Raw genomic sequence first — 18,391 nt, 5'->3', positions numbered from 1 at the left:
TTACTTCCTATCACTATACTTGAGCCAATATGAACAAGGAGCGAACTCTTTAACCCACACCTGAACCGGATCTCTATTCACACCCACCCACTTTGATCTACTGCCTCAGTAGGTTTTAATTAGGAAACTAGAATTAAGCACTTTGGCCACAATGTACACTTAAGTGCCCTGACAGGCTTCCTTTCAATCAAAATCTGATAGATTCTCTTTAGTCCATATTATCACATATGCTTTTATATCTTGATTCTACATTTCATGAAACAAGATCAGCAGGAACTCATACTCGATTAGAAACAAATCTCAACAAACCAAATATTCAAAGTAAATAAGCATCAGAGATCAAAGAAGAAAAAAGAGAGAAGATAAAATATATATATATACACACACACACACACACACACACACACACTTAGGTTTCCTACTCTGGGCTAATAGAAAAAAAAAACTAAAAAGTGTGACAAACTGGAAAAAAGCTCTCTTGATATTTGAATGCACAGTCCATAAATCTTTTAAAAGGTATCTCACAGCTAAAATAATGCAATTAACAGGTTTGCCATAAGGTTAAGCTTTGGCAAGGCAACCTGGAAGACTTAGAGGTCTGAACATCACTTCTCAGGTGCTTTGTCTAGAATGTTATGCACAACACAAATAAGATTCAACAAAGGAGCTGCGTACTAATTTTACACGCATTTCAAGACCCAAGTAATTACATATTCCATCAACAGCCACATCTTGAAACTATTTTTTTAAAAGAAAAACACAGAGCGCTCTCAAACAGAAAGCCACCCTGTGTGCCCTCTCCCCCCACCCCTTTTTTATGTGTAACTATCAATGTATATCAACCAAGCATGCAATCATATTTATTGTCACTTTCATTCATGTCATGCCCTTGCTTATATGGTTTAGATATGAATTATTGACTGTTACACTCCTTGTTGTAAAAAATAAATAAATAAATAGGATGTCAGGTACTTTGCACTGCTCTAAAGCGAGCGGGTAAGTCAGAGCCCAGCAGAAGCTCCCGATTTATATAACCACTCCTGGTCCCTCATCTTTATTCCCTGGTTTCAGATTGCCTTCTCAAATCTTTCTTCTTACAAGGGAGAGCTCTACCCACTTTGGAAAATTAAGGATTAAAATAAACAAACAAGGGGATGTTGCTAAATGTCCTTCCCAGAGCATCTGTTGTTTAGGAACACCTCTGATTGATGACTGCTATTTTTTAATTGTTGCTTTAAAATTTAAATGCCCTCCTGGGATGTGTTATAAGTGTGTTAGTCCATGATACGAGGTCTAGAAAGTAGAAAAACAACAGAGTGAATGATCTCATGGCGTTATACTCCCCCAAAGCCAACGATTCTCCCTGCAATAAAATCACAGGCCACTCAAATACCGATAACCTAATGTTGTATAGCGCATTCCACAAAGGTATTTGACAACACTCTCTGTTGAGAACCTCTAGTCTGCTGCTTTGTGTAATTACAAGAAAAAAAGGAAAGGAAACTTCAGTTTAGCACCCCCATACCCAACTCCAAAAAAATTAGGGTTTGAAAAATGGGCTAAAATATATTCCTTAAAAAAATGAACTTTTACTTTCATATTTTTGCCCCAAAGATACATCAGTCTATAAATTTCCTTTCAGAATCTACATTTTAGCCCCAATCTCAAAAAGGCTGGAAATAGAGTTATGGAAAATTAGCCAATAGTGCTTGATAATAACTGTCAAAGAAACTTGGTGCTTTCTTTTAAGGAAAGCAGGGCTAGGACTTCCTATTCGAATATGAGGTCAACCTTGATAGTACTTGTATTCTGAAATTTTAATATTTAAATGATAGATTTGTGACTGCTGGTTAAGTGATTTAATTGGCCAAAGAAAATGCTAAAATGTTGGAATCTCATTCCTACCTGTTTTTTCTTTGATTTCACACAACACATTAAACAAGGCAGGCTTCATTCTGTGGCAGTTTAAAGCATGTTTTCTGCAAGAAAGAAACAACATGATCGCTTAGGTGGACTCTCAAGATCAAACTGCCGATAATGCACAGGGTGAACACATTTGAACATTTAGACAAAATTATATACCAAGCATAACTCTGTGGCATGCTTCAATTGTTTTCATGACTTAATATACAGAGTCCCGCCATAGAAAAAGAAATAACGTTAATTAGCAGGGAGAGAGTAGGGATTTAACTACAGAACAGAACTAACCTAAATTAGGCCCATTTAGGGAAAGGGTTTTTTTTTTTAAGTAGTTTAATCAAAGTGTAATTCTTAAACCCACAATTCTTCCCAGGACAATGAATACAGCAAAGCCAAAGGCGTAGGTTAACAGTTTTGTAAAATCCATGCAACGACCACAGCCTAGGAACTGTCTGCCTCTCGGTCTGTGTGTTTTCAAATTTAATTCATCCATGTGTTCGAATTCATTCCGCAGATGCCCCTGTATTCTCATAAACACAAGATGCTTGAAAGGTCTTCTGAGTAGAACTGTCAATTTATAACATTTCAGTCCCCAAGTTAAAGAGTATGGAAATGCATTGCCAGGGGGCAAACATACCCATATGGGGAATAAATTCATTTCTCTGTGTTCACATTATGCCTCTTGTGCACACACTGCTTATTTGCAGGTGTTGAAATTCAATTATTTACAATTAGGACCTTGCCCCCATTGGGGGAAAAATAAATGCAATTTTGTCTTTTAGATTAGTGATTTACCTGGTGTGTGTGTGTGTGTGTGTGTGTGTGTGTGTATTCCGAATGCACTTGAGGAACAAAACAATACCTTTCCTTCTATTTTATTATGGAATCACTTAGCAGAATGATACTGTTTTGGAAACAAAATACTGATCATATCAGCTATTAGTTAAGGGAATTCTGTCTACTAACTAAAATTAATGTGTAAAGATAAATGGAAAGTTCTGGCACTCAAAACACATGCAATTCTTTTTTAATCCCTTTGAAAGTTAAAAAATAGACACACATCCTCATGAAGAACAGAGATCAGAAACATACTCTGTGTAGTGTACAGCAGGGGAGTAATAAACTCAAAATTCAGGACTATCAAAAAGAACACATTTATTATATCTAAAATATTAATGGTTTACTTTTGTAAATAATAAATATACATTATAAAGGTGTGACTAGAAAAAGGAAAAAAGGACATACTATCTACTGTTTATCCAAAAAGAAAGCTTAGCTTTGATTTAAGTTCTCATGTGGGGTGGGAAAAAAAAGATGGAAAATAAAGTATTAAAGACCTTTCCTGGGTCTTTTAAAATAGTTTTAATTAATTCTATTCTTATACATAGGACCAAATGCAGACAAAAATTCTCACACAGCTTTATAAAAATATTGCATTTCCACAGCACACAAACGAAGCTAGCTATAGAGGAAGAACTGAAAATTTCCCCATCCCAAAATTGTATCTGATCTCTCTCTGCATCTAGGCCATTGAAAGGGGGAAGTCGCCAAGCCCTATTTGTCCTCACTTGCACAAAAAAAGAGAGACTGAACATCAAAAAAGTAGTGAGTATCTATTCTTACTAGCCCCTTCCACTTCACAAACTTGTTTTTAAGCCAGTTTATCGGTATGTCTGAGAGTATTTTTCTAGAACAATATAATAGAGAAATTATGTCCCAATTCAAAAGAGAATTGCCAGTGGGAAATCTTCCTCTTACCATACCTATTAGCTTTTCTTCACATAATAAAATTTAAAGAGAGCACCAATTAATTTTTAAAATTTCCCCTATTTAAACAAAACTTAGAATGCTTTGAGTCTTTCAATATTTCCAAGTTTTCAAACACCCATAAACCTTAGTACTTTTGAGTTTACATGTTGCATGTGCTTGCATCTAAAATTGAGTATAATTCATAACATCCATGTTTTTAACTGCTTCCTCTCATTTTCTCAACTCAGATTCTTATTTCACTTAGACAAAAATACACATAATGATGTCTTCTCCATATAACCAAGTCATCTGAAGTACAGGAGTTGTGTATATTTGTTTACAGGGTTTTCAAAGAAAAAAACAACGCTACTTCAGAGATATAACAAAGCTGGGTTATTGTATAGACATATGTGGTCATTAGATTTTTAAAATTCTTGCTTTTGAGTTCGGCCTTGGGCAAGCTGTTAGTGGGTTGTCACTTAGTCTATGTTTTACTTTGAAAGAGAATTTACTGTAAAATCCTGGAGGAGAGAACTATATACCTGGCAGTGGATTAACTTGAGAAGCTACATAGTTTATTATGTTTCCTAAATGAGACCTTCATGTCCTATAGTATTGAAATACATAAAATTCATACATGCTTTCATTTCGAAGTGGTCCTGAAAGAAGCATGGGGGAAAAGAGCATGCTTGATTTTTGTCCCCCCACCCCTTTTTAAAGGACCATACATAGCTGTCTGTGTCACGGAAGGTTAGTAAACCGGCTCAAATTAGGAGACAATAAAGTTAAACTAAAAATCCGAGTCTCTTAAAACTAACAAATATACCTAAAAACAAAATTATCTTTTCATCAACTTTTTAAAAAAACAAAATTAAGTGAATGCAAAATATATTCTGGATAGCTGACAACTACTGACAAAGAAATACCCTGCTTTTTGGTTGTTTTGTATTTTGGGTAGGGGGGAAGGAAAGGAGAAAATATCAAAATTAATTTAGGACGGCAGAGTCAAGAAAGAAAATCAAACTCGCTGAATTAGGTAATGAGTCAACTAAATTTGCAAATAAAGTGTTCTTGGGACATTTTATTTTGTAATGTTACAGAGTCCCCTCAACAAGAAGGCATGGAATGCTGTTCAAAACTTGACAATTTTGCTTTCTCTGATACTTTTTTAAAGCAGTAAAAAGTGCCGAGGGCCGCTTTTGGATCAGTTGGCAGCATTTTCGGCGTGCCTGTGTGTCTGTGTGGATATAAATGAATACCTCTATATTCACACACACACACACAATATGTACACAGCCACATCTCGGCATGGGCGATTACACTTTCGATAACAACGCTCCTTCAAATTTTACTCCTCCGCCATGTAGTTGCTTGTCAAAATGAGAAAAGAAATAACATTTTTTTAAAAAGCGCTGTGGTGATTCAGTTCCCATTGTTTCCCCCTGCGAGAGGGAGAAAAACAAAAAAACCCCAAGAAAGGAAAAGAAAAGCCTCCATCTCACCTGGCCTGCGCCTCATCCAAACTCTGGTCTGTGATGGTCATAATTTGCTGTAAAATGTCTCCAATGTCCTGCTTCCTCCCGCCCTCCCCCTCGGTCCCTCCGGCCCCATCCTGCAAGTGCTGGGACAGGCCGGGGTGTCCGGCCATCCCGACCCCAGCATGGGAATGCATCAGCCTGGGCTGCTCGTCCATCTCCAAAGGCTACGGCAGCCCCCGGCTCTTCCTCTTCTGCTCCTCGGCTCGGCTCCTGGGAAGCACCAAGGCTTTTTATCCTTCAAGCTTGTCTTCAAATCCTTTTCAGGATAAACAGGGAAGGGGGAAAAAAGAAGACCAAAAGAAAAAAAAAATCCCTTTGCCTCTTTAGAGGATGGTGGGAGGATGGGGAGGGGGAGGGGGAGGGGGCGTGAAGGGGTTGCGGGGTGAGGGTGGGGATAAGGACTGGTGGGGAAGGGTGTTGACTCCAAAAAGCAAGAAAAATAAACCACCTTCCCACTTGGCGAAAAGAAATCAGAGCTGGCTTTGGGTTTTTCAGTCCGGTCTCCTTTGCAAGGCAGAAATGGGCTCCCGGCGCTTAAATCTGTGGCTTAATCCTTTTGCAAATATGCATTGATCGGGAGAAAGGAGAGGAAGGCAGGGGGATTGCAATGCAAACTTTCCCCCCCCACCCCCCGCTGCCCCCCACCCCCACTCCGGGCCAGAGTGATCTCAAAGGGGGTGGGCTGTTGCAAAAGCCAGATCTCCCCCAGCCGCGGCGGCAGGCAAAGCACAGGCTCTCTCCTCCTCCGTGTCTCTGCAAACTCCAGCAACCCCGTCAGCCTCCTGCTTTTGTTTAGCTCAGGCTCAGGACTCCAGAAACATATACAGAAAAACCACAGCCTGAGAGGAGGAGGAGGAGGAGGAGAAGGAGGAGGAGGAGGAGGACGAGAAGGAGGAGAGGGGAGGGGGTAAAGGGAAGGGGAGGGGGCGGGGAAGCCGGGAGGCTGGAGAGAGAAGGAGGGAGGAGGGTGCCTGGAGCTCCTCCCCCCTTCCCCGATTGGCCACCAGATAAAAGACCGGCCCCTCCTCCCCTACTTTCCTCACTGCGCCTCCTCTCCAGCCTCCTTCAGCTCCTCCTCGCCCGGCGCCCTGTCAATCAGAGTTCAGAGGTGGGCCGGGAAGGAGGCCGAGCTAATACCAAGTCTCCAGTCCTTAAAGGTGCAATGATACTGTAGTTCCAGCTCAGTTTCTACTTTTCCTGCTCGCCTTACTTAGGTTGCGTCCTTGAGGAAAATGTGTCTCCACTTAAATGCAAACATATAAAATTAACACGAAAGAACACAGACGTGTGCGTCCTCCCGCCCACCCCTGCTTTTCTTTTGCTGTGGCATTGTCATTTGAAACTTGATTCTTTTAAATGCTTAGACCTCATGGAAACTGCTGAGAGAAAAAGTTTGTCAGCACGACGTAGTTATGAAACATAATCGAGCTGTTAATATAATTAATAATGATCTCTAATAAGTGGCAGATGTAATAATAGATAAATTTTTAAAAAACAATTCTAGCACAGTAAAGTTGAAAAGAATACCAAACTCTTGTCATTTTTGCTACATGAAAACTAAATTATGGACTATGAAACTGAATAATGCTGAAGAAAAAGAAAGATTAATAAATAAGTTCACCAAATGAAACTAATTCAACATTTCTCTCTCTTCCCCCTGGGGGAAATTAGTTATTTGGCTTAAATACCTAATAAAGAAATGCATATCACAGTCTGGTTCTAGTTTTTAATATAGTCTAATAAGCATTATTAACTGAGAGAAGAAGTGAACTGACATTTATTGAATGCCTACTATGCACCAAGTAATTTACATGAGTTATTTTATTTAATCCCCAAGACATCTTTGTGAGTTATGGATTATCATTTCCATTTTACAGAGAGGGAACTCAGAAAGGTTAAATAATTTGTCCAAGGTCCACAGTTATTAAGTGTCAAAGCTGGAATTTAAACCCGAGTGTGACTCCCTCCAAAGGCCTAGTATTTCCACTGCACAACCTGCTTCAGTCTAACAAATGTGTGAATAGTGTTAAAAATTAGTTATGTACCTATTGCCTGTCTAGTTTGAAAGGAAACTTGAGGTGCTTAAAAGGGTACATATTCTAACAAGATGACTCAAATTGAAAATGGGTAGGAAAAAATAAAAAATAAAATGGGATCAGGAAAAAAGCCAATAAAAGTCCTAACTAAAGTCCAGTATCATAGCTCCAGACGGACACAAATTTACTTCCAATCTTTTTGTTAGGCAAAGTGAGAGGGGAAAAAAATCTGACTTTGTACACAGTCGCAATGAATAGAAGATAAAATACCAGGCCAATTACTTAGGAAAAGTCCAGAATATTTTGTAATATAAAATATTCTGTTGTGTAGCCAGCCCTCTTCCTGGATGGCAGTATAGCAAAGGAAATGCAAAGTGCAGTGTAACCAATCTGCAAAATGGAAAGCGGCCTTGCCAGGTGCTTTGAGATCCTCAAATAAAATGTTATTCTTTTCATCAATCATTATGCAAAACAAGTTTGGCAAGATGAGGAGCACTAATGAAAGCATTTCAAAGCAGTTTTTAGCAAGCTATTTGGCACTTATTGGTATGAGGGCGTGCAATAGAGAGTATTAATTGTAATTATGATGTTATATTACTTAATAACAATTGTTTTAATCACATACATATTCTGACTTGTAAACTTTTTCAAAAGTTGAGCACAAAGCTATATACTCAAATCACATATCAACCACAGTGATTGAGAGTTAACATACCCCTTACAGAGATGAAGTTACCGCATCTTAAAGCATGAAAAGAAGTCAACCTAGAGTCTATCAGAAATCAGTTTGTGAGCAATTAATTCTAATTGCAAACCTAATAAAATCTTTCTAGGCAAATTACTGGAAAAGGTGCCATCAATGCCAGAAGATCGTTGTCATCTAGGAACATTTTAGTAGGGAAACAAGATGTGTATACACAATAATACTAAAATTAGGTAATATTTATTGACTCCATACTATAATTATTATATTGAAGGTGTTTTGTTAATTTAATCATTGCAACGGTCTTACCCCAATACCTATGTTTTAACCATTACTTTAGAGTGTTGCCCAGATATATTTCAATAGATAATAAATGCTATAGAAGTGATAACAAGCCCTAGACATCCTATAAGAGATGAGAGAAGGGAGTAACCAGTTCGAGTGAATAGAAGGCTTTGCAGTAGATCTAAAGGATGAACTGGATCTGGAGGGCTAGGTTAATGAACTTGACAGAAGTACAGGCTATCTCTTCAGAGTCACTCTGTGACCCAGGCTGGAGTGCAGTGGTGCGATCTCGGCTCACTGCAACCTTAACCTTTCGGGTTCAAGTGATTCTCCTGCCTCAGCCTCCCAGGTAGCTGGGACTACAGGTACCCACCACCAGGGCCGGCAATTTTTTTTTTTTTTTTTTTTTTTTTGTATTTTTAGTAGAGATGGGATTTCACTATATTGACCAGGCTGGTCTCAAACTCCTGACCTCGTGACCCGCCTGCCTCAGCCTCCCAAAGTGTTGGGATGAAAGGCGTGAGCCACCGCGCCCAGCTGTAAAGACATTTAACAGCAGCATTTGTGCTTTATTTGATGGACACTAGGGATACACTGAGGTAAGTTGTTTCTTTCTTTCAAAGATAGGAACAGAAAAGCATGTTTCGGGAAGAATTATCTGGTTACTCAACACTTTGGGCAACAACTAGCTGTTCACCCAAATCATTTGGCAAGGAAAGATGAAATTAGGAAAGTGACAGTAGAAATGGAAAAGAGAGGACCATTTTGAGGAAGGTCTTTAAGACAGAGTCAATAGAAATTTATAATTGATTTTATGTGAGTGGGAAGGATAAAAGAAATGTCTTCAAGCTTGAGTGAGAAGAATGCAATGGCTTTAATATAATAATAATTATAGATATAGATAGAAATTGTTGAATGCTGATTGTGTTTCAGGCACTGATTATACATTACCACTTAGTTTTAACAATTTAACACTTCATTTAAATAACTTTCTTATGAGGTTACAATCTCCATTTTGCAGATGAAGAAACCAAGGTCCCTAAAAGTAGAATTACTAGACAAAGTATGATGTAAAAATTCTTTTTTTTTTTTTTTTTTTTTTTTTTTGAGTCAGAGTCTCGCTCTGTCACCCAGGCTGGAGCGCAGTGGCATGATCTCAGCTCACTGCAAGCTCCATCTCCCAGGTTCACGCCATTCTCCTGCCTCAGCCTCCTGAGTAGCTGGGACTACAGGCGCCCACCACCACGCCCGGCTAATTTTTTGTATTTTTAGTAGAGACAGGGTTTCACTGTGTTAGCTGGGATGGTCTCGGTCTCCTGACCTCGTGATCCACCCGCCTCAGCCTCCCAAAGTGCTGGGATTACAGGTGTGAGTCACCACACCCGGCCATAAAAATTCTTATTCTTTAATACGTTACAGAGAATAAAGGACATAAAGAGGAGGAAGTACCATAGGCGAAATAGAAGTAGAATCTTCAGGCCAGGCGCAGTGACTCACACTTGTAATCCCAGCACTTTGGGAGTCCAAGATAGGAAGACTGCTTGAGCCCAGGAGTTTGAAAACAGCCTGGCAACAAAGTGAGACCTTGTCTCTGTAAAAAAAAAAAAAAAAAAAAAAAAAAAAATTAAAATTAGCTCGGCATGGTTGCAGTGTCCTGTAGTCCCAGCTACTCAGGAGGCTTAGGCAGGAAGTTCATTTAAGCCTGACAGGTAGAAGTTGCAATGAGCCATGATCATGCCATGCACTCTAGCCTGAGCAACAGGGAGAGACTCTGTCGCAAAAAATAATTAAATTAACAAAAAAATTATAATCATATTTTATTTGCATTTAGAAACTTCTGAAAAGAAACTCAAACTTGCAATTTCCCTAGCTTATGGGTTGTAACAAGGAATGGATAATGCTTTTTTGTTCCTTCCATATCTCAACAGGGCTCTCATTGTAATAAATATTTAACAAGTATATTTTAAAAGAATTAATGATGCTAGCAATCATGCTGTATTTTTTTCAGAATAATAAGTGAAGCCCACTGAATCATGTTTTAAAAACATGCGTCATTATCGGCCGGGTGTAGTGGCTCACGTCTGTAATCCCAGCACTTTGGGAGGCTGAGGCGGTTGGATCACCTGAGGTCAGGAGTTCGAGACCAGCCTGACTAACATGAAGAAACTCCATCTCTACTAAAAATACAAAATTAGCCGGGCGTGGTGGCACATGCCTGTAATCCCAGCTACTCAGGAGGCTGAGGCAGGAGAATTGCTTGAACCTGGGAGGCAGAGGTTGCAATGAGACAAGGTCGCACCATTGCACTCTAGCCTGGGCAACAAGAGCAAAACTCCACCTCAAAAAAAAAAAAACAAAAAACAAAAACCCATGAGTCATTATCAAAATTTGTCCAACTAGCAAAGTGGCTGTCATACTGACCTTAATCTAACATGTTTACAAAGTCATCTTACCATGTTTACCTTTATGTTAAGCCTTAGTTCGACCAGGCACGGTGGTTCACGACTGTAATCCCAGCACTTTGGGAGGCGGAGGTGGGCGGATCACCTGAGGTTGGGAGTTCAAGAGCAGCCTGACCAACATGGAGAAACCCCATCTCTACTAAAAATACAAAATTAGCCGGGCTGGTGGTGCATGCCTGTAATCCCAGGTACTCAGGAGACTGAGGCAGGAGAATCGCTTGAACCTGGGAGGCGGAGATTGCGGTGAGCCAAGATGGTGCCATTGTATTCCCGCCTGGGCAACAAAAGCGAAACTCCATCTCGAAAAAAAAAAAAAAAAAAGATTTAGTTTACCCCCAGGAATCCTTTTCAGACTTTATTAGAAGTCCACTGGTACATGTATTCCCATCTTCATTAAGAGAGGAAGATCAGGTACGAGGAGTGTATGCAAAGACCTCTGTCTATTCTCTAGCAAACAAAATGGTTGCAAAGAGATGGGTCCCTTCTCATGATCTCAGAAATAAATTCACTACCATAAGATGATATAGTCTTATATCATCTGAGCTGGTATTCATGTGTGTATATTTATGATTATATTTGAATGGGCATCTAGGTTTCTCTAACTTTTCTATTTATGTAGGAAAAGGAATTCTCCTCTGCCCAAGAAGGTCAGAACCAGGGCCAGTAACCAAAGATAGTACCTGAGGAAGTTAGTGGCATCTATTCCTCTGCCCAAAAATTCCTGTCTTTCTCTTTCAACTATTCTCTTAGCCCTAATTTTTTTTTTTTTTTTTTTTTTTTTTTTGAGACGGAATCTCGCCCTGTCACCCAGGCTGGAATGAAGTAGCACGATCTCAGCTCACTGCAACCTCCACCTCCCAAGTTCAAGTGATTTTCCTGCCTTAGCCTCCTGAGTAGCTGGGATTACAGGCATGTGCCACCACGCTCGGCTAATTTTTGTATTTTTAATAGAGACGGTGTTTCACCGTCTTGGCCTTGGCCAGGCTGATCTCGAACTCCTGACGTTGTGATCCACCCACCTCAGCCTCCCAAAGTGCTGGGATTACAGGCATGAGCCACCACGCACAGCCACTCTTAGCCCTAATTCTTTGCTTTCCTTGAACTTTTCTACTTACTTCTCTACCTCCATTCCCCTTGCCTTCCTTTTCTTCTGTCTAACCTCATCTGTCTTGTTCACAGAAATCTTCCCCCTCCCAGCTTGTTCCTATCTCCTTGCCTTACTGGGCAGGTCCTGAAGCAGTGCTGGGACCACCAGCCTGCATGGAGCATGGAGTTGTATGTTAGAGCAGGAAGAGCCTCCAACAGGGATTCCTAAACCAGAGTCCATGAATGAGTTTCAGATGTTTGTGAACCCCTAGTAATTATACACAAAATTTGGTGATGATATGATTTGGCTGTGTCCCCACCTAAATTTCATCTTGAATTCCCACGTGTTGTGGGAAGGACCCAGTAGGAGGTAGTTGAATCATGGGGGCAAGTCTTTCCTGTGCTGTTCTTGTGATAGTAAGTCTCACAAGATCTGATAGTTATTATAAGAGGGAGTTTTCCTGCACAAACTCTGTTTGCTTGCTGCCATCCATGTAAGACGTGACTTGGACCTCCTTGCCTTCTGCCATGATTGTGAGGCTTCCCCAGCCACGTGGAACAGTAAATTCAATTAAACCTCTTTCTTTTGTAAATTGCCCAGTCTTGGGTATGTCTTTATCAGCAGTGTGAAAACAGACTAATACAGGGATTTTCAACGACTGTCATCAGTACGGAACTTTGGAGAGTTCCATATTGTTGAATACAGTGAGTGCTAAGTTTCTCTTCAAAGAATCAGTATGTCAGTATGTTCAGTTCTTTGTTCCCCATTTTGAAGTTTAACTTCCTCGTTCTCCTCACCCCTAGTTTTAGTAAACAACATTTTCCACCACTTCTAATCAGTAGTTCACATCTGTTCCCCTGGTCACTTGCTCTGACCTGAATCATTCTGAGTCACCTGTTCTGTAACTGCCCTTCCTGCAAAACCACTCACCCCACCACTCCAGCTCATACCCCTACTCTCTTTAAAATAGCCAATCGGATTTAGTTTAGACTATGCGGTCCAATCCTAGACAATAGGGGAACAACACAGCAGTCGGGGCCACCTACATCAGGAATAAAACCCCTTCCCCTCCCTTGTTCAGGTGTGCTCTCACCATTGCTCCATCTGCGAGACACACCCTTCTATAGAAGTAAAATTGCCTTGCTGAGAAAATTAAAATTGTGTTCGAGTGCTGTCTCTTCTGCGGCACCAAAAATATATTTATAACACATATCAACATGAGAACAGACCAATACAGTAAATTGGTACCAGTAGAGTAGGGCGCTGCTGAAAAGATACCTGAAAATATGGAAGTGACTTTGGAACTGGGTAATAGGCAGAGGTTGGAACAGTTGGGAGGCCTTAGAAGAAGACAGAAAAATATGGGAAAGTTTGGAACTTCCTAGAGACTTGTTGAATGACTTTAACCAAAAGCCTGATAGTGATATATACAATGAAGTCCAGGTTGAGGTGGATTCAGACGGAGATGAGGAACTTGTTGGAAACTGGAGCAAAGGTGACTCTTGTTATATTTTAGCAAAGAGACTGGCAGCATTTTGCCCCTGCCCTAGAAGTTTGTGGAACTTTGGACTTGAGAGAGATGATTTAGGGTATCTGGTGGCAGAAATTTTTAAGCAGCAAAGCATTCAAGGCTGGGCGCCATAGCTCACACCTGTAATCTCAGCACTTTGGGAGGCCGAGGCGAGCAGATCACAAGGTCAGGAGATCAAGACCATCCTGGCTAACACAGTGAAACCCCATCTCTACTAAAAATACAAAAAATTAGCCAGGTGTGGTGGCGGGCACCTGTAGTCCCAGCTACTCAGGAGGCTGAGGCAGGAGAATGGCATGAACCTGGGAGGCAGAGCTTACAGTGAACAGAGATTGTGCCACTGCACTCCAGCCTGGGTGACAGAGCAAGGCTCCATCTCAAAAAAAAAAAAAAAAAGCATCCAAGAGGTGACTTGCGTGCTGTAATAGGCATTCAGTTTTGGCCAAGTGCAGTGGCTCACGGCTGTAATCCCAGCACTTTGGGAGGCTGAGGCGGGTGAATCACCTGAGGTCACCAGTTGGAGACCAGCCTAACCAACATGGAGAAACTCCATCTCTACTAAAGATACAAAATTAGCCAGGCGTGGTGGCACATGCCTGTAATCTCAGCTACTCAGGAGGCTGAGGCAGGAGAATCACTTGAACCCAGAAGGTGGAGGTTGCAGTGAGCTGAGATGGTGCCATTGCACTCCAGCCTGGGCAACAGGAGTGAAACTCCGTCTCAAAAAAATAAAAATAAACAAACAAATAAATAAATAAATAAATAAAGGCATTCAATTTTAAAAGGAGAGCAGAGCATAAAAGTTCAGAAAATTTGTATCCTGACAATGTGATAGAAAAGAAAAACCCATTTTCTGGGGAGAAATTCAAGCTGGCTGCAGAAATTTTCATAAGTAACGAGGAGACAAATGTTAATCCCCAAGACAATAGGGAAAATGTCTCCAGGGCATGTCAGAGTTCTCACATCACAGGCCAGAGACCTAGGAGAAAATGGTTTCGTGGACTGGGCCCAGGGTCCCTGTGCTGTGTGCAGTCTATGGACTTGGCGCACCACGTCACAGCCACTCTAGCCGTGACTAAAAGGGGCCAAGGCACAGCTCGGACTCTTGCTTCAGTGGGTGGAAACCCAAAGCCTTGGCAGCTTCCACGTGATGTTGAGCCTGCAGGTGCACAGAAGTCAAGAATTGATGTTTGGGAACCTCGGCCTAGATTTCAGAAGATGTATGGAAATGTCTGGATGCCCAGGCAAAAGTTTGCTGCAGGGGTGAGGCCTTCATGGGGAACCTCTGCTAGGGCAGTGCGAAAGGGAAATGTGAGGTTGGAGCCCCCATACAGAGTCCCTACTGGGGTACTGCCTAGTGGAGCTGTGAGAAGAGGGCCACGGTCTTCCAGACGCTAGAATGGTAGATCCACAAACAGCTTGCACTGTGCACCTGGAAAAGCCACAGACACTCAATGCCAGCCCATGAAAGCAGCCAGGAGGGGGATATACTCTGCAAAGCCACAGGGGCAGAGCTGCCCAAGACTGTGGGAACCCACCTCTTGCATCAGCCTGAACTGGATGTGAGACATGGAGTCAAAGGAGATCATTTTGGAGCTTTAACATTTCACTGCCCTGCTGGATTTCAGACTTGCACAGGGCCTGTAGGCCCTTTGTTTTGGCCAAGGTTTCCCATTTGGAATGGCTGTATTTACCCAATGCCTATACCCCCATTCTATCTAGGAAGTAACTAGCTTGCTTTTGATTTTACAGGTGAATAGGCCCAGAAGGGACTTGCCTTGTCTTGCATGAGTCTTTGGACTGTGAACTTTTGAGTTAATGCTGAAATGAGTTAAGACTTTGGGGGACTGTTGGGAAGGCATGACTGGTTTTGAAATGTGAGGACATGAGATTTGGGAGGGGCCAGGGGCAGAATGATATGGTTTGGCTGTGTCCCCATCCAAATCTCATCTTTAATTCCCACATGTCGTGGGAGGGATCTGGTGAGAGGTAACTGAATCATGGGAGGAGATCTTTCCCATGCTGTTCTTGTGATAGTGAGTAAGTCTTACGAGATCTGATGGTTTTTATAAGGGGGAGCTTTCCCGCACAAACTCTGTTTGCTTGTTGCCAACTGTGTAAGACCTGACTTGCTCTTCCTTGCCTTCTGCTATGATTGTGAGGCTTCTCCAGCCATGTAAACTGTAAGTCCAATTAAACCTCTTTCTTTTATAACTTTCCCACTCTTGGATATCTTTATCAGCAGTGAAAAATGGACTAATACAGGTGATATGTGCTACTTTACATTATTCTTAGAGCAGTCTCCATTATGTTAATCAAAGTCTCAAGAAATTTAAAGACCCAGAAAAGGTAACAGCTATTAGCTTTGGATTATCAAGTAAAGTAAATGCTACAACTTTAAGTTGCTAGTCTGGGGAAACCATGTGACTCTTAACAGATGAGCTTTTCTAGGAAATATCTGCTTCTATTTCCAAAGTAAGCAAGCTCACAGACTGTCAACAGCTCATTAGGACTGGCTATTGAATGATAGTCAATCCAATATCAATATCAGGGCTAAAGAGCCAAAGGTGTGAACCTTGAACGTAAATCAGAAGGAAAGGGGATGGAGTTGTGCAGATGAATATTGACATTGTTATATTGTTCAAGGCACTGGGAATATAGTGGTGATAAAACAGACCGAATTCCCTAATTTCATGGAGCTTCTATTCTTGTATGGGAAAAAACAATAAGCAAAAAAAGAAATAAATAAGCTCAGAGATTCCTAAATGCTATGAATAACATAATACAGGGTAATATAACATGAATTTAGGGAGGCAACATCAGATAAGATGGTCAGGAAAGGACCTTCCCAAAGCTCACATTTGGACTTAGTCTTGAGTGATGAGAAGCCAAATATGCAAATATCCAAATTGCTCTGGGAAAGAGCAATTAGAAGAGGTGAGAAGGAGGGAGCCACTGGCACAAAGGGCTTGAGTGCAGATAATTTGAAGGAAAGAAAGCCAGAGAGACTGGAACATAATGAGCAAGAGAAAGAGTATACAAAAATAAAATCAGAGTGGGGAGCAGAGACCAGATAGCGTATGAACTTTTGTAAGTTCATACTTACAAAGTAAGGCATTTGGATTTTATTCTAATTGCATTGGCAGTCCCCTGGATGATGCTAATTGGGAGAATGATATTGCACATTGATCCGACACACATTTTTGACCACCTACTATATGCCAGGCACTTTCTAGTCACTAGTGGATATACCAGCTATACCAGCAGTGGATGTGCCAGGCACAGTCTCTGCTGTCATGGAACTCACATCCTAATGAAATATACATGAACACAGCAAGAAGTCAATGTCAGGAAGTAGTAAGTTTTACAAAGAAAACAAAGCACAAAGGTGTGATGGAAAGTGACCTGGAAGTTACTTTAGATGGAGTGGTCATGAAGGACACATGGAGGACAGACATGTAAGCTCTGACATAAGTGGTAAGAGGGAGTAAGTCACATAAGGCCAGGCAGAAGAAACGGTCAATCCAAAGGCTGTGAGGCATGAAAGTGCCTAGAATGTTTGAGGGATAAGAACTGAAGTCAAGGTCAGGTGCGGTGGCTCACGCGTGTAATCCCAGCACTTTAGGAGGCTGAGGGGGGCATATCACCCGAGGTCAGGAGCTTAAGACCAGCCTGACCAACATGGAGAAACCCTGTCTCTACTCAAAATACAAAATTAGCCTGGGTGTGGTGGTGCATGCCTGTAATCCCAGCTACTTGGGAGGCTGAGGCAGGATAATTGCTTGAACCTCGGAGGTGGAAGTTGTAATGAGCTGAGATCACGCCATTACACTCCAGCCTGGGCAACAAGAGAGAAACTCAGTTTCAAAAAAAAAAAAAAAAGAACTGAAGTCAGTGTGGCAAGAGGGGAGCATGGCATAAAGCCAAGGTCAAGGAGGTAGGTAGGTTTTAGATTAATGAAGAATGGATTGCAGGGGTAGGAGTGGGGTTAAATGCAAGCAGGAAGAATCCTGAAGGCATGATACAGTAGCTTAGGCCAGAAATGATGGTAACCTGGACAAGGACAGAAGTCCTAGGCATGGTGTAAAATGATTAGTTAGCTTCATGACATTTTTGGAGGTGAAGTCAGAGCTCATTTCTGGATTTTGGCTTTTCTAACTAAATATGTGGTGTTGATACTTAATGAGATGGAGAAAATATCCTTTGTAAGATAAATACTATCACTCCCATTTTTATACGTGAGGAAACTAGGGTTCCACAAGTATAATTCCAAAGCATATGCTTTCTCTACCACATTTTCACCAGGAGTGAGAGCTACCTAAATATGATTGATCGTTTAGAAAAAAAGAACATATAAGGCAAAGTCAAAGAAGTAGTCTCACAGCATATGTACAGTCTGTGTGTGTGCATGTATGTTTATGTGCCCTTGTGTATACCTGTGTTCTGACAATCTTGGTGAGAAAGGTGTCAGAAACGACTATCCTATGGTCTTATCCCTTCCTTTCTCTTCATCTATGAAGGGACATGATAGTGGAAAATGAGAAAACCTTGGACTTAAGACTAGCTTGTGCTGGTGATACTAGAATGAGCATTGGTATACTGAGGTTGACAGTGGAACAAAAAGTCCTGACTTAGCAACTCAAATGTTTATCATCTATGATGTTAAACGCAGTGCAGAAAAGATTTTCAGTCACATGGCAATTTACCACCAGAGTCCTAGACACAAGCACAAGGTGAACAGCAGAGCCCAGTGCTTAGAGATCAAGCAGACCCTGGCTCTGAAACTCACCAGTTTTGTGACCTTGGCCAAGTAAGTTAACTTATCTGAAACCTCATTTTCACAACTGTTCAGATTGTGGTTAGTTTGAAATCAGATCATGATGAATGTTAAGCATTTAGTATAGTGCTTGATAGAGAATAAACATTCAATAAATGGCCAATTTTCTGATTCCTTCCATTACTCTTGGGTGGTTTCTTCTAGAACTGTATTATTTCCCCTTTGTTCTTCCCTGCCTTGGAGACTACTAATAAAATTATACTTTTCTTTCGTGATTCCTAAATCTCACAACCCATTCAGGCA

General features: G+C 41.1%; 1 protein-coding gene across 11 annotated transcripts in view; it reads right to left on the bottom strand.

Moving 5' to 3' along the window:
- Nucleotides 1–6,001, bottom strand: part of PBX1 (PBX homeobox 1) — a 328,461-nt gene extending 322,460 nt beyond the window's left edge. For 7 of the 11 annotated variants that reach the window (XM_065518528.1, XM_065518568.1, XM_045395559.2 and 4 more), the window contains exons 1-2: nt 5,172–6,001; nt 1,906–1,979 (exon numbers count right to left, since the gene is read on the bottom strand). In XM_065518528.1, the coding sequence (XP_065374600.1) occupies nt 1,906–1,979; nt 5,172–5,362 (265 nt within the window). In that variant the 5' untranslated portion in view covers nt 5,363–6,001. The remainder of the gene's footprint in view (nt 1–1,905; nt 1,980–5,171) is intronic. The other 4 variants (XM_065518441.2, XM_074000692.1, XM_074000742.1 and 1 more) reach the window with 1 other exon arrangement.
- Between the last annotated feature and the right edge of the window lie 12,390 nt (nt 6,002–18,391).

This window comes from Macaca fascicularis, chromosome 1 (genome assembly GCF_037993035.2).
Source record: "Macaca fascicularis isolate 582-1 chromosome 1, T2T-MFA8v1.1".
NCBI lineage: Eukaryota > Metazoa > Chordata > Mammalia > Primates > Cercopithecidae > Macaca > Macaca fascicularis.
Note: the sequence above shows the minus strand (reverse complement) of the source record. Positions and strands in the feature narration are given on the sequence as shown.